The 23,040-nt window shown below is 43.1% G+C and overlaps 1 protein-coding gene across 1 annotated transcript in view; it reads right to left on the bottom strand.

Annotated features, from left to right (window-relative positions):
• Positions 1–23,040, bottom strand: part of cabcoco1 (ciliary associated calcium binding coiled-coil 1) — a 78,105-nt gene that overhangs the window by 40,624 nt on the left and 14,441 nt on the right. The window contains exons 3-4 of the mRNA XM_078413240.1: positions 7,847–8,016; positions 3,408–3,552 (exon numbers count right to left, since the gene is read on the bottom strand). Coding sequence (XP_078269366.1) covers positions 3,408–3,552; positions 7,847–8,016 — 315 coding nt within the window. The remainder of the gene's footprint in view (positions 1–3,407; positions 3,553–7,846; positions 8,017–23,040) is intronic.

The raw sequence follows: 23,040 nt of genomic DNA, 5'->3' as shown, positions 1-23,040 counted from the left end.
GTCATATGCCCAAAAAAATAGGAAAAATTATTCTACTCTGTGTTGTCAATTTTCAAAGGCTTGGAACTATCTTCTCCAAACTGTAAATGAATTTCTAGCCCTAGACACGGCAAAGGGATAGATGAGTGGGCAGAGATTTAGTAAAAGAAACATAAACCAGGAAAGTGTGAGGTTATCCACCTTGATTAGAAGGAAAGCAGAATATTGTTTAAATGCAGTCAGATTACAGAATGCTGCTGTTCACAGGAATCATACATGAAACCGAAAATGTTAGGAGCAGGTACAAGTAATTAGAAAGGCAAATGGAAATTAGCTTAATTGAAAGGGTAATAGAATATAAAAGCAGATTTGTCTGGTGGAAGGTGATAACCAGGGGTTATTCTTGCTCTGAATGGGAGGGAAGAGAGTGAAAGCAGAAGTACTGGGAATTGATGAGACACTGGGATAATGGCAGGGAATCCCAACAGGATGCAGGTTGGGAGGGCCTGTAGAATTTCACAGATTCCTACAGCTATCTCATTTGTACCCCTCACATCCCCTTCCTCTCTCAGCACCCATCGTCCCTCATGGTATCTCGCCCAAGCCTCCCTCCACCCAACTGCCCCCCTCTGACCCCCCAGCCCTCACCCCTGTGGTATGTTTTCCATCCCCCCTGACCTCCCTCTATCCGATAAAGAACGGTCAGTCCTTATCAGAGGCTTTATCATTATACCCCTAAGCCGTCACCTCATCGAGGTCCAGGCTCGCCATAATGCGGACCTCTTCTTCCGTCGCCTCCGCCTCAAGGCCTTTTTCTACGGGAAGGAGTCCTGACCTCTGTGATGATCCCTTCTCCTGTCTTCAACATTGCCCGCCCTCTTGCCAGCTTTCTACCCTCTCTGGGCTGTTTTATTTCCAACTACCGGTACGACATCAACAGTCTTTACTCTCCCCAGACATTCCAGTCTCACCCCCTCTGAATGTACAGCCCTCCACTCACTTCACAACAATCCCAACATTGTCATTAAACCCGCCGATAAGGGAGGTGCCGTTGTCGTCTGGTGAGCTGACTTCTACCATGCTGAGGCTGGGCACCAGGTCTCGGACACCTCCTCATGCCTACCCCCTGATCACAACCATCAGGCCATCATCTCCCAAACTCTCTCTGATTTCATGCCACACTCCTATTTTCACCACTTCCTTGAAGATGTATGCGTAGTATTCATTAACAACAATAGATATTTCTACTGCTTTTACATACATATTATCATTTTGATTCAAAGAATTGCTAATTTGCCTTATTTTCCCCATAAATATTAATAAAGCATTATATAGTATTCTCACTTGACAATAATTTATCATGCATTTTCACCCTAATTTCTTTTATAAATTTCACCATTTGCTCTTCTGCGCTTTCTGCATTGTTCAACTCTCCTGATTTGGCAGGTTTCTCTTTTTGCTTAATTGTGGTTCCTGATATAATTGATTTGGGAGCTGCCATTTTGTTCTTCTTACGTGGTCTGAGCCTCATCCACTCTGACACTGACTTACCTTAAGACGAAACACAGTGTAACAGCAGTTAATATTACTGTTCACAGACCCAGAATTGCGGGTTCCATTCTGAGCTTGAGTGTTATGTGTGTGGTGTTTGCATGTTCTCCCTGAGCCCATTGGTTTGCCCTGGGAGCACCAGTATCAGCCCACATACCAAAGAAGTGCTGGTTGACAGGCAAATTAGGCATTGTAAATTTCCCCTGGTGTAGGTGGATGACAAGGAGAATGGGGTTGGGTGAGTTAATGGAGATGCAAGAGGGAGAAATTGGGATAGGTGCAAATGGTTTGCATGAACATTGTTTATTTTCTGTATGACTCGATGCTACTTATGCACTTTTGCTAAAGTGTTTCTTATCCTTGTGAAATTGATCCTAACCTGATTTATAAATGTTACTACAGATGTATCTTTGTCTGTTCCAATAATTATGCTAAATCCAGCTGATTTTAGATGCTTCCCCACTACTAACTCTTCTACATGTTAAGATTAGCCCTATTTGTAAATCCAGCGGCGTCTCCTCTCATTGGTCTTGCGCAATACTGATTTTTAAAATTGTATAAATAATTACATAGAATGATACCACATGGAAACAGTGTCACACTAACTATTTGCACTGATTTTAAGTGCATTTTAAATGTTCTAAACCTTCAATAATTTTTACACTGCTGTTCTACAAGAAATGCCAGCTGGGAACAGAGCTGCTACTGAGAACAGTTTATACTTCTGCTAGAGCCGGGAGCTACGATTGGAAGCATGCTGTTTTCATCAAAAGGCAGACTACCGTCATGTAACGTCATGTAAGAGATGATTCTCTACATACCAGTATTTCTCATGCCACTATTACGTTCTCACACAATACATTCAGCCAGTTCACCAAGAAGCAGGTTCTCTATCCCAAATGCTGCAGTTGCCATCTGACCCACAGCTGGACAGTTGCCCATGAAGATACCTGCACTCTCCCCAACTCAGAAGGAGTAAGCATGGAATGGGACAAAAGGGCACAATGACAGCATGTTACCATGTGAATGGCCAATAACTTTTCAACAGCTGTAAACTTGCCTCCATTTTAGCTCACAACGTTCACAACAAGGCTGAAATCCACTGGGGTTTACTTGCAATTTACAATGGGAATAGGAACTAGATGGTTTCTTTGATGGACAGCCAACCGGAAAGGTCAGGTTAAACTGGGGAGACAAATTGAAACATCGCACATACTACTTGCACAGAGCAGTGTCAGGTACAGCAATGCAGCAAAACGTTCTTGCCACACCTATTCTACCTTCACAAGTATCATTTTATTAGTTTCATTCGCGTGGAATATATTTCAACTGTATACATCACTATTTGTTGGCAAAGATGAATCACGTTAGTAAGAAAAAGATAATGAAGGAGGAATGATACAAATGCGCAAAAAGAGCAATTGACACCGAAAGACAGAGGAAGAGGAGAGAGAGCAATAAGCAATAACTTAATTACATTAAAATAGGAAATGAAGTTGTATATCTTCTATAATTTCCATTGCGCAGAAGCAGATTGGTTTTAATATTCACCTAGGTTACGTTATGTGATGACTTCTATTGTGATGACATCATGAATGCCCATGGTAACTGCATTGCACTCTTTCTGGGCTACATTTGCTTTAAGACATGCCAAAATATTTCAGGTTTAGTTGGTTTACAAGAAGATTACGGAAGCTAAGGAGAGCAAGAAGAAGCCCATCTTTTTCAGTTTTATTTCAATTTATTCTAAGGAAAATACAAAATGCCCCTGAATATGAAAGACTAAATGACTTTGATCTTGAAGAAAAGCCCCTCACTGTGGCTGAACAATTACAACTTGGGCGCTACTAACATTGAAAAAGAAAGATCAACAATACCTGTTCTTCATGTAATTAATAATGGCCTTTGACTGGTCGACGGAGAAGAATTCCACGCCACGACTTTTATCTGATCTTGCCCGACTGACGTCAGTCATGAGTTTTTTGAGCTCTTTTAAATTTTCCAGCAATGGCAAGTGTTTGTCTGCAATAAAACACCACACCAACTGAGTGAATTCCTTAGAAGATATTCCATTTCCTATAAATTGATGAAGCATTAGATAGAGTGACAAAATCAATTTGAATGTCTGTTTTATCTTCCGTTAAATTAAAGATGTTGCCTCTTGTATATATTTATGTGGTATCAAAATCTTGTTAATTTAACTGTCAATTGTAAGATTGATAAAACTTTAAACTTTCTCACAAATCATTATATTTTCTTCTTTTAGGAGGTTTTTTCGCCATTGGAGATGAAACACACAAAAAAAATGCATCATTTCTCACCAAGCCAGAGATTAGATGAGTTGCAGGTGAAATGTGCTCTTATTTGGCTCTTTGTTTGTCTTAAGTATAGAATCGACAAATGCAATGCAAGTGAGCCCAATGACTTATTGTCATTGGGCTCACTTGCAAATTGGACTCACAATGCAAGTGAGCCCAATAGGCAGTGAAGAAAGCCAAAGGAATGTTGGCCTTCATAACAAGAGGAGTTGCATATAGGAGCAAAGAGGTCCTTCTGCAGTTGTACAGGGCCCTAGTGAGACCGCACCCGAAGTACTGTGTGCAGTTTTGGTCTCCAAATTTGAGGAAGGCTATTCTTGCTATTGAGGGCGTGTAGCGTAAGTTTACTAGGTTAATTCCCGGAATGGCGGGACTGTCATATGTTAAAGGACTGGAACGACTAGGCTTGTATACACTGGAATTTAGAAGGATGAGAGGGGATCTTATCGAAACGTATAAGATTATTAAGGGGTTGGACACGTTAGAGGCAGGAAACATGTTCCCAATGTTGGGGGAGTACAGAACAAGGGGTCACAGTTTAAGAATAAGGGGTAGGCCATTTAGAACGGAGATGAGGAAAAACTTTTTCAGTCAGAGAGTTGTGAATCTGTGGAATTCTCTGCCTCAGAAGGCAGTGGAGGCCAATTCTCTGAATGCATTCAAGAGAAAGCTAGATAGAGCTCTTAAGGATAGCGGAGTCAGGAGGTATGGGGAGAAGGCAGGAACGGGGTACTGATTGAGAATGATCAACCATGATCACATTGAATGGCGGTGCTGGCTCGAAGGGCCGAATGGCCTACTCCTGCACCTATTGTCTATTGACTTTCTGGAAGAAGGCTTGCAATTTCCTGTTCACAGTTACTATGTTGAAAATGATTAAAGTGGATAAATCCCCTGACGGGATCTATCTCAGGTCATTGAGAGAGGCAAGAGAAGAGATTGCAGGGTGCCTGACAAAGATCTTTGTTTCTTCTCTAGCCACAGGTGAGGTCCTAGAAGTCTGGAGAGTAGCCAATGTTGTTCCTTTGTTTAAGGAGGCAAGAAGAGATAATCCAAGAAATTATATGGCAGCGAGTTTTACGTCGATGGTAGGGAAACAATTGGAGGGGATGCTTTGCGATAGGATGCTTCGGGATAGGATGGAAGAAAATGGGGAAATTATGGACAGTCAGCATGGTTTTGTCCATGAAAGGTGATGTCTTATGATCTTGCTCAAGTTTTTTGAAGGGGTGACGAAGGTGATTAATGAGAGTAGGGTAATGGATGGATTTTAATAAGACATTATTAATAAGGCATTTGAGAAAGTATCTCAAAGTAGGCTGATCCAGAAGATGCAGGGACCCATGGTGATTTGGCCATTTGCCTTACTCATAGAAGACCAAGGGTTGTGGTGGAAGGATGTTATTCTGGCTGAAGGTCTCTGACCAGTGAAGTTCTGCAGGGATTTGTGCTGGGTTCCCTGTTGATTGTGATATATAAAAATAATTTGAAAGTAAATGTAGATGGATTGGTTATTAAGTTTGCTAACGCCAATAGTGGTGGATTGAGGATGGTTGTCAAAGTATACAGTGGGATATAGATCAACTACAGAAATGGATGGAAAAAATGGCAGATGGTGTTTAATCCAAGCAAGTGTGAGGTGTTGCACTTGGCAGGATGAATACAACGGGTAATTATACAGTTAATGACCAGATCCTTAACTGCATTATGTACAGAGGGATCTTAGGGTCCAAGCAATCAGTCCTTGAAAGTAGCAAAACATATAAACATAGCACAAAAAGTAAGGAAATTTGTGTTTGGTAGATTATTTCTTTGTTGTAACAATGCTTCTTGGCAATAAATCTTATACCGTTGGAAAGCCTGTTTATTTCCCTTTTAAATGGTGCCACATTTGTAAGGAACATGCATTTGTGGGATGAGCAGCAGAGCTGAGTATATGGGTTGCGCCCATGAAAAATTTACCAAATCTTCTCTGCCAATGCCAAACAGCTTATTCTGCTGTTGCTATTGACTCTTGTTTTGAGCTTCTGGTACCCCCAGGTGCTGACAAGAATGGGATGCCATCCCACAACAGTGTGTGACCAGGCTGGTGACCAGCATGAGGAGGAGGTGCCAGGCTGTTATGGCTGTGTATGGTTCTTCCACACGCTACTGTGGCTCCTGTTTATTAAATGAATAAATTGTTAAATTGCCAATATGTCTTGTTTCTTCAGACTTCAATCATCCAATCCACCAAACAACACCGAACAAGAGTCAATGGCAGAATAAGCTGTTTGGCATTGGCAGAGAAGATTTGGCAAATTTTTCATGGGTGCAACCCATATACTCAGCTCTGCTGCTCATCCCACAAATGCATGTTCCTTACAAATGTGGCACCATTTAAAAGGGAAATAAACAGGATTTCCAACGGTATAAGATTTATTGCCAAGAAGCATTGTTACAACAAAGAAATAATCTACCAAACACAAATTTCCTTACTTTTTGTGCTATGTTTAGATTGATTAGTAAAGAAGCAGTATGGTATGCTCACCTTCATTGATTGGGGTATTTCACATAAGAGTGAGAAAGTAATGATGCAGTTTATAGGACTTTGGTTCAGAGTATCGTGTATAGTTTTGTTCATCGCATAAGAGGGAGGATGTGGAGACTTTGGAGAGGGTGCAGTAAGAGATGTAATTAGGGTAGGCAGTCAAAACCTTTTTCTCAGGATGGAAATGTGGAAATGGCAAAGACCAGATGGCATAACTTTAAGGTAAGAGGGGCAAAGTTTAAAGGAGATGCGTGGGGCAAGATTTTACAGAGAGAAGTGGGTGCCCGAATGAGGTGTCAGAGGTGGTGGTGGAAGCAGATATGATTGTGGCATTCAAAAGTCGTTTAAATAGCACATGAATATGCAAGGCATGGATAGATATGGATCACGTGCAGATAGAGGAGATTAGTTCAACTTGGCATCATATTCGGCACGGGCAATGTTGGCAGAAAGGCCTGTTCCTTTGCTGTACTGTACTGTTCTATGTTCTTGTGTGCAGAACATGCTCGTATTTGGATGAGGTCAACAATGAACATTAGATATAGGAGTAGGAGCAAGATGGGAATCCAATCCCTTCCGGTTTCTTTAACCAAATACCGATATACCCCCCCTCAGTACTCTACAAGGCATGTTCACAACTGTCCAAGTACCCATTATTTTTTCTTGTAAACTTCCCGTATCCCAGTTTTTCCAGAAGCTAGGATCCAAATGACTCCATGCCCCTCTCCTCAACCCCCAGATCAGTGAGTACTCACAACATTGAGATTTCCCTCATTTCATGATGATTATATGTTTAGTTCTTAGCCCCTCAGTCCAATGAGCATGCCAGCCCACGACCAAATTTAGTATTTCAAGACTGCAATATTCCCATTATATGAAGTCATACAATTACCTAGATATGGACAAAAATTCTGCATAACCTAGCTCATGCTGAAATTTACCATCATCAATGCTGTGGCCTTAAATGAATATTTTGTTCTATAATTCTGTATTATTTCCCGATCTGAATATGTAAATATTATGACATCAAGATAGAGACAGTATCTAAATGACTATGAATAGATTAGTCATCTTACTTATATTTGATGCTGAAACAGTATGCAATAAAATGTGAACCACATTTTTGAAGTGCAAAACTACTATCAAAGTAGACATCATTTTTGTGAAAATCTATTTGTTTTTAAATTTAAGAAACCAAATTCATCTTGCAGGAAAATTACTTCCAGAAATTATTTCTGTGAAGATTCTGGAAATAAGCCACACCACATATTAATAAATGATCAAAATAGCATGCTGGTGAAAAGAAAAACAAAGTTCCAATAATGTTTGTTGATTTACAGATGTACATAGCATCTATCAACCGATGTACATTTTCCAATGTTATGATAATAACTTTCTCCTGAATTACTTAATTCTCTTCCGATTAATCATGCATTCATATGTGAGCTGCACTAAGAATTATACTTACCGTTGATGTTCTCCAAAATGACATTTAATAGAGTCATGAAGGCAGATATTTGAAGCGTTGTAAAAGCTTGCTCTTTGGCCCACATAAATCCAGAGACATAATAATCCAAGATAATGCCTTCCTTCATGCAATGTTGGTACTGTTTGAGTTGCAAAATTTCTGCGAATGCTCTTTAAGGAACAGAAAGAAATAGGAAAATTACATTCCCTGGTAACAATTTCATGGTGACATCTATATACCAAAACTCTCGTTGTTTGTTTGTTTGTGTGTTTGTTTGTTTGTTTGTTTGTTTGTGTGTTTGTTCCTGAACTACAGCAAAAACGGTACACGATAGCACAACAATTTTGGCCCACCTTACACACCGTCGTCCCTTTGGTGCTAATGGAAGCAGTTTCATTGAAATCGGTATTATATTTTAAAAGTTATTCACATTTTAAAGTTTAAATCTATCTCCTAGGGAGGGAGGGGGGTTGGGAGGGAGCTAGGAGAGGAAGAGGGGGGGAGGGAGGATAAGGGGGGTTGAGGGGGATGGAGTGGGGGGAGGGGAAGGGGGGAAGGGAAGGGGAGGGGAAGGGGAGGGGAAGGGGAGGGGCGAAGGGGAGGGGGAAAGGGAGAGGGGGAGGGGGTGGAGGGAGGGGGCAGGGGGGAGGGAGGGAGGGGGAGGGGAAGGGGAGGGAGGGAGGGAGGGAGGGGGAGGGGAAGGGGAGGGAGGGTGGGGAGCAGGACGGAGGGGAGGAGGGAGGGAGAGCGAGGGGGAGGAGGGGTGAGGGGTGAGGGGTGAGAGGGGAGGGGGAGCAGGAGGGGAGGGCGGGAGGGGGAGGGGGAGGGGTGAGGGGTGAGGGGGGAGCGGTGGATAGGTTGAGGGGGAGGGGGAAGAGGGGAGTGGGGGAGAGAGGAGTGTGGGAGGGGGGAGTGGGTGGAGGGGTTGAGGGGGGGAGGGGGGAGAGGGGGAGGAGAGGGTGCTGCACCAATGCAGGAGAGGTTTGGGCCCAACGGGTCCACTTGGTCTAGTATAACTTTAAAATGCAATGCTCCAGAATGCAATAACATCAAAAGATGTGCTCAAAGCTAATTTTGTCAGAATACTAGCTACTGTGGTGGACCTGTTGGGTCCAACATCTCCTGCGATGGTGTTGCACCCTCCCCCCCCCCCTCCACCCCACCCCCTCCCCCCCCCCACTCACTCACTCACCCACTCCATCCCCCGCTCAACCCCCCCTCCTCCCTACCCCCACTCCATCCCCCCTCAACCCCCTTTAAAACTCCCCCGGGGCGGGCGAGGGGAGAGAGAAAAGGGAAGAGGGAGCCACTCACCCCGGCCCCGGGCGGCCATTGTGGCAGCCAGCAGCAGGAGTGCTCTCCTCACCCTTCCCCCCCCACCCCCCCCATTGGCCGCCACTATAAGATTGCATTTATGCAGAATCTTTCCCAACCTTGGTTCCTCAGAAGAGTAGAGATTCGGCATGTCTCCAATGCCCCTTATTACCTTCAACAAATGCACTCTAGAAAATATTCTATTGGGATGCATTGAAGCTTGGTCTGGCAGCAGCTCTACCCTAGACTGCAAAAAATTGCAGAGCATTCTGGATGGAAATTTAGGACTTTAACTTGTGGACCTGTCCAATCTCTTTTCCTAATTATTATGTAACTAATAGAATTATGTCCATTGATCTCAAAATGCTCGCCCAAAATACTAATATTTTATTCACTTCCCCAGCCTCATTTCCCAAGAGGAGGTCAACGGTTTTGCATTTGGGACAACCATAACAAAAGAAAAAATAGATATAATGAAAGTATAGCATGTTTGAAAATCCGAAAGCTATTCGATTGTGATCGCCTTCCATGTTGTCTTCATTATTCAATGTTGCAGTGGTTCCCTAATAGCTTCCAGATAGGTTCTGGAAAATTTGGCTGTCAATTACTCCTGCTGCAGTATAAGAAAGCAGGCTATGGGTACATTGCCTGACTTTGTTGAGGGAGAATAAATCATGACATTCCAAATTCATAGAAACATAGACATGGAAAACATAGAAAATAGGTGCAGGAGGAGGCCATTCGGCCCTTCGAGCCAGCACCGCCATTCATTGTGATCATGGCTGATCGTCCACAATCAATAACCCGTGCCTGCCTTCTCCCCATAATCCCTTGATACCACTAGCCCTTTCAGAATTCCTTCAGAACTTCCAGATCTCCACAATATCAGAGGATTGAGCGTACAATTAATGTGAACAGATCGCACAACTATTGCAAATGGTTCTAGACCCTTGCCAATCCTGAAATAAAGCTCATGCAATTTGGTCATCTGCTCCAAATCCTGTAGTGTCGTCCTACATGGCACACTCACAGTGCGGCACTGGGTCACAGTTAATACAGCATTGATGGGTTAGCCTGAGATTCAGTGCAGATACAAACATGATGTTCCCATGGAAGCTGTTGCTAAAGGATTGCTGGTAACCATTAGTGACTTTTAGGTTAGAAACCAAGGTGAAACATCATCCAAGAAATAATTTATACAACTGTATGACACCAAAACTGTGATGGCTTGGATCTCCTCTCCAAACTGCGCATTTGTCAGTGGATGTGAATAAACACAAAGCAAATGCCATTAGTCTGAGTCCATGAACTGAGAGATGCTAACGCTGAAGTTGGAAGCATCACAAGAGAACCTATGTTTGAGATCATAATGAACAATAGTTATTGCTGAAATCGATCTTGCACATCCTCTACGCTGTCTGCTGTTCTTCATCCTTGTACCAAGGTTCATCTTCTTACAATAAACGATGCAGAGGGGTCGGAGTAGTGGAAGGATCCAATGGAAAATAAGCACTGCATTGAAGAATCCATAGATAAATTTGAGGACTGTAACATTAGTTGTTTCATTTTCATTCACTACACTGACCAACCCCTGGTATTCTTATACACTTTGAGGCCCCAGCATATGCTTTTACATTGCAATCACTCCTATTTACTTCTCCTATTGTGACAATATAGTCTTTTTAACACATGTTCCAATACTTTCAAGGCCTCCTACTAAGAATATTGTCCTGAAAGTTGCTGGGAATCACCAGCAATTTTAGGTGTACAATGGCTGATCTTTTTGCAATAACCTATGCAGAGAGGCTACTCCTCGAAACATCTTTGGCGCTGATTTCACTCCAGTGGCAACTCTGAACATTCAACTAGTCTCTTCTGAATGTTCATTGGTAGCACTGATTCACTAGGTCTACATTTAATTGAGTGGGGCAAGTGGAGCTTGGTAAATATTTTGGCCCCTGCCAGCTCTATGCCCAGATCCTGTGACATGGGAAAGTGGAATGGACAATTATTGATATTTTCAAAATATCCCTCGAATAAATGTATCATTTTGGTTGACTTCAAGACCATGTTAAGTGATTCCCATTCACACACTGAACCTTAACCAGCAGCTGGTACTGTTCAAGATCCCACAAGCTTTCCACACCTATGGCATAAGGGAATAGGGAGGTGGTCTGGATCAGTTGGCTTCTTGGTGGAAATGGATGTGGGCATTTGGACTCAAAGTTGTTGAGTGTGTCATTTAACAAAATGCAAATTGTACATGTAACCAATCTTTACCCAGCAATGTTAGTTAGTCACTGTATATATTTCGTAAAATCATGGACATTACTTCTCCTACTAACTCAGAATCTTGCTGAATTTATTATCATAAACAGTACGCCCTATCACTGTCAATGATCGTTAATAATTCAAAATAATTCACTGTAAGTTTAAAATTTTAATTCTTTCATGTTACTTACTTACTTACTTACTTACTGCCCATGATGCCTCCTGGCATGTAGGGCAACAACGAAGGTTCTCCACTCCTGTCTGTTCTGGGCTATTTTCTGGACACTACTCCAGGTCAATTCCATAGTTTTCATTTCCTCGTCTACAGTTCGACGCCATGTGGTTTTGGGTCTCCCTCTTTTCCTTTTCCCTTCTGGTGTCCAGTGCAGGGCTATTCTTGGGATGCTGCCTGGTTATCTTCTCAGTATATGGCCAATCCAGTTCCAGCACTTTCTCATGATGATGGTATCCATACTCTCTTGCTGGCATTGAGCAAGGAGATCTTGGTTGGATATGGTGTTTGGCCAAAATATTCTAAGGATTCTTCTCAGGTTCTTAGTATGGAAGACTGACAGCTGCTTGATGTCACCCGCTGTCATTCTCCAGCATTCCGAGCCGTATAAGAGGGTGGAGAGGACACAGCTCCTGTACATCTTCAGCTTGGTCTTAGTGCTGTGTTGCTGGGACCTCCATACATTGTTTAGCATTCTGAAAACATTCCTAGCCTTGTTTAGCCGGTTCTTAATGTCATTTTGTGCTCCGCCATCATATATGACTTTACTATCAAGATAAATAAACTCCTCAGCTATGGGAAGGTCGTTTCCATTCACTTGGATTGGTAAAGGGTTTTGGATGTTCAGTGTCATTAATTCAGATTGTTTCTGGTTTATCTTCAAGCCAATTTGTTGTGATAAGTCTCTAAGACGGGATGTTTTTTCCTGCATGTGTTTGTGAGTGTGTGAGACCAGAGCTATGTCATCAGCAAAATCAAGATCTTCCAATGTTGAGAAGAGGGTCCATCGTATGCCTCTTGCTTGATCTTCGGTTGTCTGACGCATCATCCAGTCAATAGCAATATTGAAGAGTAGCGCTGACATCACCCTTGTTGAACTCCTGTCTTCACCTGGAATGTGTGGTTACTATTCGCTACTCTGCAAGAGAAGTTGGCGTAGAAGCTCTTAATTACTTCGACTGTGTGCTGTGGGATCCCATACATTCATAATATGCCCCAGAGACTGTCCCGGTGGATGCTGTCAAATGCTTTCTCGAAATCAACAAAGTTGATGTATATCTGTCTCTGCCACTCTGTGCACTGTTCTATAATGTTACGCAGGGCAAATATCTCGACAATGCATCCCCTCTCACCACGAAATCCTGCCTGCTCTTTCCTGAGCTGTTTGTCTACTGCTTCTGAGGTACGTTGTATTATAACCTTTGCCAGAATCTTGCTTGAAATTGATAGAAGAGTGATCCCTCTCCAATTGTTACACTCTCTTAAGTTGCCTTTCTTTGGTATCCTAATGATGACTCCTTCTGACGAGTCGTCAGGTATCTCCTTTCTTTCCCAAATAGCTGTGAAAAGTGGTACAAATACTTTGGCTGCAAGGTCTGGGTCTGCCTTAAACAGTTCTGCATTGAGGTTATCTTTGCCAGGGGCTTTTCCACTTTTAAGGGACTTAATGACTATAACAATTTCCTCCTTAGTTGGTGATTCAGTGCTAATATCTAGGTCATCCTCTGCTTGTTGGGTGTTAACCTCTATTATGGGCAGTGTTCTATTCAATACTTCATTAAAGTGTTCCACCCAGCGGATTCTTGTTCTGTTTCTGTTGTTTGGAGTCAGCCCTTTTTGTCTACAATTGGTGTCTCAGTGGTTCGCCGATGTTTGCCACAGATTATTTTGGTTATCTTGTAGACCTTCCCTTGCTCTCCTTTCTTATTTGCATCTTCTGCTTGATTGGCTTGATCTTCCAGGTATGTACGCCCGTTTGTCAGCTCTGGCTTTCCTCTGAACTGCTTTGTTTGCTTCTTGATATTGCATCTTGTATCTTTCTTGCAGCCGTTTGGGTTTTGTTTCATTTATTTGCTTCTTTAATTTTCTCCTATTTTTAATGGTTTGCCATGTGTCTTCAGTTATCCATTCCTTCTTTATTTTCTGCTTGAACCCCAGGCAGGCTTCACTGGTTTTCACATAAGCTATTTTGGTTTGTGTATTAATATTAATATTATTTGCATTTGGCTCTGTGTGATCATCCATATCTACTAGTGCCTGAAACCTGTTCCTTAATTGTAGCACGAAAGAACTTTTCACTTTTGGGTCATGTAGTTTCTCAACGACAAACTGTTGCCTGCTTGTCTTTTTGCTCCCTGTTTTCCTCAGTTTGATTTTGAGAATAGCCAGGACCAGGCGATGGTCGCTCCCAACATCAGCTCCCCGTTTAACCTTAAAATCAAGTAATGAGCGTCTCCATGTGCCGTTTATCATCAGGTGGTCTATCTGGTTCTTATCCCTTCCATTTGGAGAGTACCATGTTAGTTTGCGGATGTTTCTGTGTGGAAAGAGGGTCCCTCCAATTACTAGATTGTAATTGGTGCAGAGTTCTATTGGTCTCTCACCGTTCTCATTTATAAAACCACAGCCTTGCCCTTGGCTCTGTTCTAGTCTGTATTGTTGTTTCCAACCTTTGCATTTAGGTCCCCCATCACAATCTTCATGTCATGCCTTGGTGTGTTTTCTACCTGTAGTTGCTCATAGAATTCATCCTTAACACTATCATCACTATCGTTTATAGGGGCGTAACACTGGATGATGGTTGTATTAATTTGCTTCCCCTTCATTCTGATCTTCATGAGTCTGCTATTGACAGGTTCCCACACTATCAAACTATTTTCTACTCCTTTCTTTAAAAGGATGGCTACTCCTTCTCTGTGATTGTCGTCATCCCTTCCTGAGTACAACACTGTCTCCCCTGTGCTGGTCCTAAGTCTCCCTGATCCCGTCCATCTGCTTTCGCTTACTCGAAGAATGTCTAGGTTGTAGCGTCTCACCTCTGATGTCACTTGTGCTAGTTTCCCTGTGTCGAACATTGTTCGTGCATTCCAAAATCCTATTCTAGTCTTATGTTTGACATTCAGAACTTCAACCTTCCTGCCAGTGGCTTCCTTTCAGCTTTCACCATTGACATTCATCCTAGCGTCTGTCGATAGCCCTGGAAGACCGTCACGCCCGGTAGTGTTTATTTCTTCAGTTGTTGTTTCCGTAACATGTTCGTTTTACGAGGCGTGATTGTTTGCCCTGTGCTCAACCCCCAACCTGGAGGTTTAGTGGATCGCTCTTCGTCTCGTCTCTACCCTTTGACCTGTCCAGCATGGGAAACCCTAACAGGAGAAGAATCTCCCGCTAGCATAGCTCTAGGGGTCACTGAGATACACAAGCTCCCCGACTACGACAAGGTTGCAATCCAACGGGGAGAATTCTTTCATGTGGCCACGATCAATTATTTGAATGCATTTTTTGTCATGTACACGTCCTAGTTTTCAGGAGTCACTATAATAGATTCAGCAGTGTTCTCTAACTGCTTCCTTTGATAACGGTGGCCAAGCTTTCCATATTTCAAGCCAGCGTGACATGATAGTTTCCTGCCAGAACTGACCTCTGCACTCACAAGACCATGATTCAATTAAGATAATGATGAATTACACAGTTATTTCTGCTCCCCTCTGCATCCTGGAGTCCTGCACTGACCAAGATTGCCTTGTGCACTTCAGTGCCATTTCCACATCAATAGCAATCCTATACACTTTGACATAAAGTGTGCTTATGCAGCTGAAAGCAGCCGAGTCTGTCCCACAGAAACATTGCAAAGATAGCCTCATTAAATACCGAAATCCACAATGTTTATTTCCTCTGACATTCGATTATGCAGAGCACATATGTAGCGTTGTGGTACCTACTATGGTGTTAAGAGGAGTTGCCAGTGCTTGAATCACCACAAACAAAACGCCATTTTGTTGGATAGTGTCAAGTCGCTCGTGTTGCATATGTGTCCACGCTCATTACTACTAGTATGGGTTACAAAGCTCATAGATCACCGAGTTTTATTCTTTGGAATTTTTGCCTGTCACTTCTGAAAGATTATTCACTTTGGAGAACATAAATAACCATTCCAAGTAAATGCTCAACGACTACAGTGATTTTCCAAATTTATCATCGTCTCATCATTGCCCATGTGAACTACTTTTGCCATCTGATTTTAATTCCATTTTACACATTTAATTTATTTCAGTGTTGAGAGATTCACCTTCAGTTTTGTACTACTTTATTGATGTCACTGATTAACAATTGTCACTTGAGAGCAACATAGAACCTGTCCAGTGGAGTGCATTTGGGTTCTTCTACATAATTTAACCCAGAGAATCAGAGAAACATGACTATTTAATATAGCAGACAATACTTAACTGCCTGAAGCATGGTACATACAATGTTGCAATAAAGAACTACATGGCACAATGCCTTAGGGTAATGGGATTTCCCCCAACCTTAAAACAACCACTACACTTGGATATTTATGCCACTCTCTCAATCTATCTCCATCTATCAAAATCCTTTCACACTTTGATTATATGTTAAATCTCCTCTGGATGCAAGAGAAATAATCATATCAACGGCTTCTCAAGGTCCCATGGTAACCAAATAACACCCCTATCCACTAATTCCTTCTCCCTTGCATACACTTATAATTCATTTCTATTATTTCAATAAATCTGGACAGCATCCACCAGGACCACCATTAAAAAAGTTTGGCTCGAATTGGCTTCTTCAGGGTATGTGTCAGGCTCATGAAATATTTTTTGGTGCATGGCACACCATTTAAAAGACCTCTTTTAAAGTCTATAAAACCTTTAAGGAAAGGGGAATAGTCATTTCCATCATTTTCGCCACCTTCAATGTGACTCCTCCACTTATCATGCCTTCCCATCCTCACCCCTTTCTGCTTTCCGCTCCAACCGCAACATCCCTTCCCACCTAAATCATGCCCTCCCCAGCTACTTTCCCCTGCAATGGCAGGAGATGTAACACCTGTCCCAATATCTCCTGCCCCATCCATGCACGGACCCCAGCAGCTCTTACAGGTGAGGTAGAGGTTCAGATGCACCCCCTCTAATGTCATCTATTGCATTCAGTGGTCCCGACGTGACTTCCTTTACATTGGTGAGACCTATTGGATCTCCCGATTGCTAACCATTTTAACTCCCCTCCCCTTCCTGACCTTTCTGGCCTGGGCCACCTCCATTGCCAGAGTGAAGTCACATGCAAACTGGAAGAGCAGCACCTCAGATTCTGCTTGGGTAGCTTACAACATAATGGTATGAAGATTAAATTCACCAATTTTAGCTAACTAACCAACATCAACCCTTTTCCCTCCCCCCGTCCCCTTCCACGCATATCCCTTTCTCTGGCTTCACATTCTGCACCTCTTCACTTCTCATCTCCTTATCTCACAGCCTTTTGTGTTCTTCCCATATCTAGCCTTTGTCCACTCATCTACCAATTAACCCTCCCTCACCTGTACCAACTATCACTTGCCAGGCATTGTTCCATCCCCACCTCTCTCCCTCTACTACAATCAGTCTGAGGAAGGGCCCCGGTTCAAAATGTCGCCTATCCATGTTATCCAGAGATACTGGATGACCTGCTGAGTTATTCCAGCACTTTGTGTCTTTTTGGGGAAAGGTGACTCAATGGTCTTCATTTCCTCCATTTAGGCTGACAGTGAGGGATATGAGGAAGACCACATGCACAGGAAAATCATCCTCTGGACTGCAATGCCTCGCCAGACTGAGGGGACCTCCTTGTTCTCTTATGCAGAGGAATCAGCGAGATACAAATCCCATATGAGAAGAGGTTATATGGAATCTTCCAGGTATGATAATTAATAAGACTTCTTTGCGATTACTAATCCCCTTTGATATGATTAACATCTGTATTGATACATCACCATAAAGATGTTTGGATGCAATTTTGTAAGAATGGCCTGTTTCCTTTATTATCATTACTTTTTTGCACACCTTTCATTAATTGTTCTTTATCTCTCTACATCATTGTCTATATCTCTGGTTTCTCTTATTCCTAACCAGTCTGAGGAAGGGTCTCGACCCGAAACGTCACCTATTCCTTCTCTTCAGAGATGCTGCCTGTCCCACTGTGTTACTCCAGCTTTTTGAGTCTATCTTCGGTTTAAACCACCATCTGCAGTTCCGTCCACTATCTTTTATTTGTATTGACAAGTTACCAGCACAGCCCCAGCTTTTTCCTGCTAGACCATGTCAAAGCATACATCAAAGTGTGGAAAGAAAGGAGAAGGAAAATGATAATAATAATGGCTATAATGTGTCACTATATCTGATATCCTTGAGAACTGGGCAGAATAATTTAGAGGGCTGTTTGACGCAAGAGATGCACCTAGACTCAGACGAAGTTCATGATTGGCATGTTTTCATGGTGTACTAATGTGGATGCACAAATAGATGGTTAACAAGTTTGTTTGGGCTGCCCAGCCAAATGCAAAAAGTGGCAAGGAGCCTTGATAAATCCATTTCCATGTTCTTGCAAGAACGTTGTGCAGTGTCAGGAAACCTTGATCTCCCTCTGGAGCTCATGTGCTTCTTTTTGCTGGGACTGGGCAGCATTTCTGTGACACCACGCCAGCTGCTGTTAAGTGATAGCTGCTGCAGAGATGTGGACATAAACTGCACAACCCTTCTGCTTGTGTGCAATCTACCCTGATCTAGTTAGAGGCCTGACGACTGTCACATGAAAGAACAGCATGGAACTGAGGACGAGCACGGTCCTCACTGAGCACAGAGATGTTTTTCATAAACAGACTGCTGTTCTGAGAATCCCACTCCTGAGAAGATACTGATCTCAAAGAACACAGGTACGTAACCCATGAGAAGCTCGTGGTTCTATAAAGGGGCTTGGGGATGCCGAAAATGTGCAGCTTTCAGTATTTCATGAACAGTGAGAAGCTGCATGTTGCTATGTAGTTCAGAGATGCCAGGCATAAGCACTCCTACAGAATCAGAGGGATGGTACGTGGGAATTCATTTCTCTTCTGCATCTACACAGATGCAGAAGAGAGATGCAGAGAAATACCATCCATACACTGCCCCCACTCACATACCTATTCATTGTAAACAAAGTTCTGCTCGTGATGCTGGAAAGGTTACAGAGAAGATTTACACGGATGTTGCCAGGGCTAGAGGGCGTGAGCTTTCGGGAGAGGTTGAGTAGGCAGGGACTATTCCTTGGAATGCAGGAGAATGAAGGGTGATCTTATTGAGGTGTATAAAATCATGACAGGACTAGATCGGGTAGATGCACAGAGTCTCTTGTCCAGAGTAGGTGAACCGAGGATCGGAGGACATAGGTGTAACATGAAGGGGAAAAGATTTAGTAGAAATCTAAGGGGTAATTTTTTCACAGGGTGGTGTGTGTATGGAACAAGCTGCCAGACGAGGTTGTTGAGGCAGGGACTATCCCAGCATTTAGGAAACAGACAAGAACATGGATAAGACAGGTTTGGAGGGATATGGACCAAACGGTGGGACTAGTGTAGCTTGGACATGTTGGCCAGTGTGGGCAAGTTGGGCCGAAGGGCCTGTTTTCACACTATCATTCTATGACACTATGCAATGACAACTAACTCGAGGGAAATGAGTGAAGTCATCGGGGACAAGACAACATACTCTGGAGCGTCAGCAGAGCAGCTCCTGGTCTAAAGATTGAAACAATGTTGGAGAGTCTGAATGCTAGCTGACCATTGCACCATTGCCTACCCAGTCCTTTGAGGGGATGCCTCACGTGCAGGGTCAGAAGAGCATCAATTAAAGCTCCTACCAGATTCTCAGACAGCACATTACTCCATGTATCCATGCCCCACAGCCAGCAGTCCATTTGATCTCTTGGGAGTGAGGGGTTATGGCGAGAAAGCAGGAGAATGGGGTTAGGAGGGAGAGATAGATCAGCCATGTTTGAATGGCAGAGTAGACTTCATGGACCGAATGGCCTAATTCTGCTCCTATCACTTATGAATAAGACCAGAGCAACATTAAGGGACCAAATGCTGGCCAAAATGTGCAAGACCTTTTTCTGGGTCAATAAAATGACAACCGTGCAGGTTCAAAGGAAAAGGAGGTCGCCTTCAAGTGGAGAGATTGCAGAAATACAGGAGACACTGTGATATACCACTAGGATACTAAACCAAACCACACCATGTTATCAATCAGGAGAGCTATTCTGCTGTGAAACTTCACAGATAAACGTCACAATCCTCCATTTGTGTATTAGTTCAGTTTTAAATTATTCTCAAGTCATCGGAACAATATTTTCTCATCGAGGATAAATAATATCCTTCCTCGTACATAGATTAACCACATTAGCATGACAGCTGCTGGCATCGAACAGACCCCATCCAACCTCATCAAGAAAGATTGTTAATGTCATGCATTTTGGGTCAAAAAGCAACAGTTTAGATTGTCACCATCCATTGAATTGTGGTTTCCACTTACAAATTGTAACTTCAGTGTAGTGCACCAAATGACTGGGAAATAATTAGATTCATTTCATAACTGCCCCGTTATTTGACAATGTTTTCATCCGACCTCCAATATGGAATTTATTATATTCTCACATTTTTTTTATCCCTTGCTTGTTCTGCTCTTATAATATTTATCACGGCCAATTCTAAGGAAAATATGAGTGAGATGAAACATCTGGTCTATAGTCCCTGTTTTCCAGGAGCCCTCCTTTATGTGGAGGATTAAAATTAATAAGAAGACTTGAGGCAGCTTAAATGAAAAAATACATATTGCGTGCGCATGGCAGTGTTACAATCAAATGATCAAATCCAATTGTTGCCAGCTGAAAGGTTTTTCACCGACCTTAGCACACGTGGCATTAATAAACCAATACCATTACCAATGATATTTCATTACTTCTGTCCCACTATATATCAAGATAAATGTTCAATTCACGCAAAAATGTGAACATCACCTGGGTAGTTGCTAGGAATTCCTTCCTGCTGAATGACTGTGGATATCAGTGGCTTGAAATGTTTGTCACTCGTGCATCTCTGGAGCCAATGAATGCCAATCTGATCAATATGCTTTTATGTGCATTATTCCCAGCTGTTGTGGCTATAATGCTGTCTTGTCCATATCAATGTTGTGAAGCATTCGAGAAGGTTCAACGTTTTGAACAAGGTTCAATCTTGAATCGGACACAGATCCGAAGTAAGTTTATCTTTGGGAAGGTCAGAGGTTTTTTTTAACTAGATGCTGCTCATCAGGAAATACAGATATTTTGCATCATATCATTCAAATTATAGTTTCAAGGGAATCATTCATTGCTGTCCTACATTCAATGCATATAAAAGAGCATTGCAGGATAGGGAAGAATGTTATGGCTCTCTGACCAACGTTGATGTGAGGGATTGGAATGTGTCGACAGACTTGGCTAACACTGGGGACTATAACTTAGAAGGTTCCTAATGAAAATTCTCTATGAGGGAATTCTTCATAGCCCTTGCAGACCAGACCTCCCTCACCTATTCTGCTGAGAGGCAAAGTGTTCAAAGTCATCTGAGAATGCCTATGGTTCTTCTTGCCCTCCACTCTTTAGATTCTTTTAGTTTTTGTTTTAGAATCAGAATCTGAATCAGAATAACCTTTATTGTCATCAAAAAAACAAGTATTTTGGACAAAATTCCGTTACCCACAGTCCAACAATAAGAGCAATAAAAATAAGCAATAACACACACAAAATCACAAACCAACACAAAAAAAAAAAAAGAAACATCCATCACAGTGAGTCTCCTCCAGTCACCTCCTCATTGTGATGGAAGGCCAGAATGTCTTTTCTCTTCCCCTGCCATCTTCTCCCGCGGTCGGGCTGTTGAAGTTGCCAACATTGAAGCTCCCGACATTGAAGCCCCCGCTGGGCAGAGAAAGATACTGCGGCCTATTTCAGGCCGCGCCGGACGGTGAAAGGTCCACAGCGGGCCGACCCAAGCCCCGCGATTTGGGGCGGGCAAAGATGCTGCCGCTGCCGGAGCTCCCGATGTCGGCCCCCACCCAGGGGCCTGCGAGCTTCCGATAACCACGCGGCCCGCGGCCCGCGGAACGCGGCCGAAGCCTCCGGAGCCTCCGAAGGCGAGTCGAAGCCGCACTCGCAGCGCCACAACAGCCTCCGAAGGCAGCCAGCTCCGCAGATGGTAAGTCCGGTCCGCGGGCTCTGCGAACCAGAGCCCAGGTGGTCCCAGTTGGAGGCTGCCAGCTCCAGGTGTTTGGACGATGGTAGGCCGCAGCGGCCCAGAAAAAAAGGCCGGGTCTTCGTTCGGAAGACACAATTTTACAGTTTCCCCCCCACCCCCCCAATACAACCGCAAAAAACTCTACATCACATCTAAGCACTACAATTAAGACAAAAAAACAACAAAAAACACAAAAAACAAACGGACTGCAGGTGAGCCGCAGCTGCTGCGCAGCGCCACCACTTCCTGTTTTAGTTTTAGAGACACAGCACAGAAACAGACCCTTCAACCCACCGGGTCTATGCCGACCAGCGATCACACCCCACCCCCGTACACTAGCACTATCCTACACATTAGGGACAATTTACAATTTTAGCAAGGAAATTAGCCTACAAACCTGTACGTCTTTGGAATGCGGGCGGAAACCAGAGTTCCCGGAGAAAGCTCACGTGGTTTCAGGGAGAACGTAAAGGCTCCGTACAGACAGCACCCATGGTCAGGCGCTGTAAGCCAGCAACTCTACCGCTGCACCATCGTGCCGTTACTTTTAAGTTGTGCCTCATGTTGCTCTATTATCCAGCACTGGCTACAGGCACCGTGCAGCACGCAGCAAGACAATATTTTTAATTGGCATGTACTGGAGGCCACAATGATACACTGACATTTCATATTGAAGAAGACCAATCGCTCTTTCATAATGACTCTGGTATTTGTGTAGTTCTCATTGTGTCTGCGTAGGAATGGTGTGGTTGGACAGTGCATTGGCGTGAGAAGCCAGGGAAGGAGAGTTGGCCTTTAATCCCTAAGACATCCATCAGACAGTGCTGGTTGGGAAGGAAATGTGCAAAAGAGTCTGGGTGGAAGTCTTCCTGCAGAACACCACATATGGCGGATTATATTGTCAGAAGGCCGTTTTACTGTCTCTATCATAATGTCTCTGATTATCACAAACATTTGGAAACAGGGTTAAAACATTTAAATAAATAAAACTTCTTAAATTATTCAAAGTAATATATTTTTTAACATCAAAGCAAATGGTTACCAATTAATTAAAGACAAAAATAAACAGACAATGGCAGTGGTATGGCGAGTCCGAAAACTTGTTGGTTGTAGAAGAAGTTTATTGCAGCCGCAATATTCGAATACAGAGTTAAACAACAAGGTAAAGGACAACCATCAAAAACTTACTGTCTTCTTCGAAGACTTCGCCGAACTGAACATTTCGGGCGCCAAAAACGCACATGACCACGCTGGCCAATCAGCGATGTCGCTCCCTGGACCAATCCCCATGGTCGC

Source organism: Rhinoraja longicauda, chromosome 16, assembly GCF_053455715.1.
Source record: "Rhinoraja longicauda isolate Sanriku21f chromosome 16, sRhiLon1.1, whole genome shotgun sequence".
NCBI lineage: Eukaryota > Metazoa > Chordata > Chondrichthyes > Rajiformes > Arhynchobatidae > Rhinoraja > Rhinoraja longicauda.
This window is presented reverse-complemented; position numbering and strand designations above follow the sequence as displayed.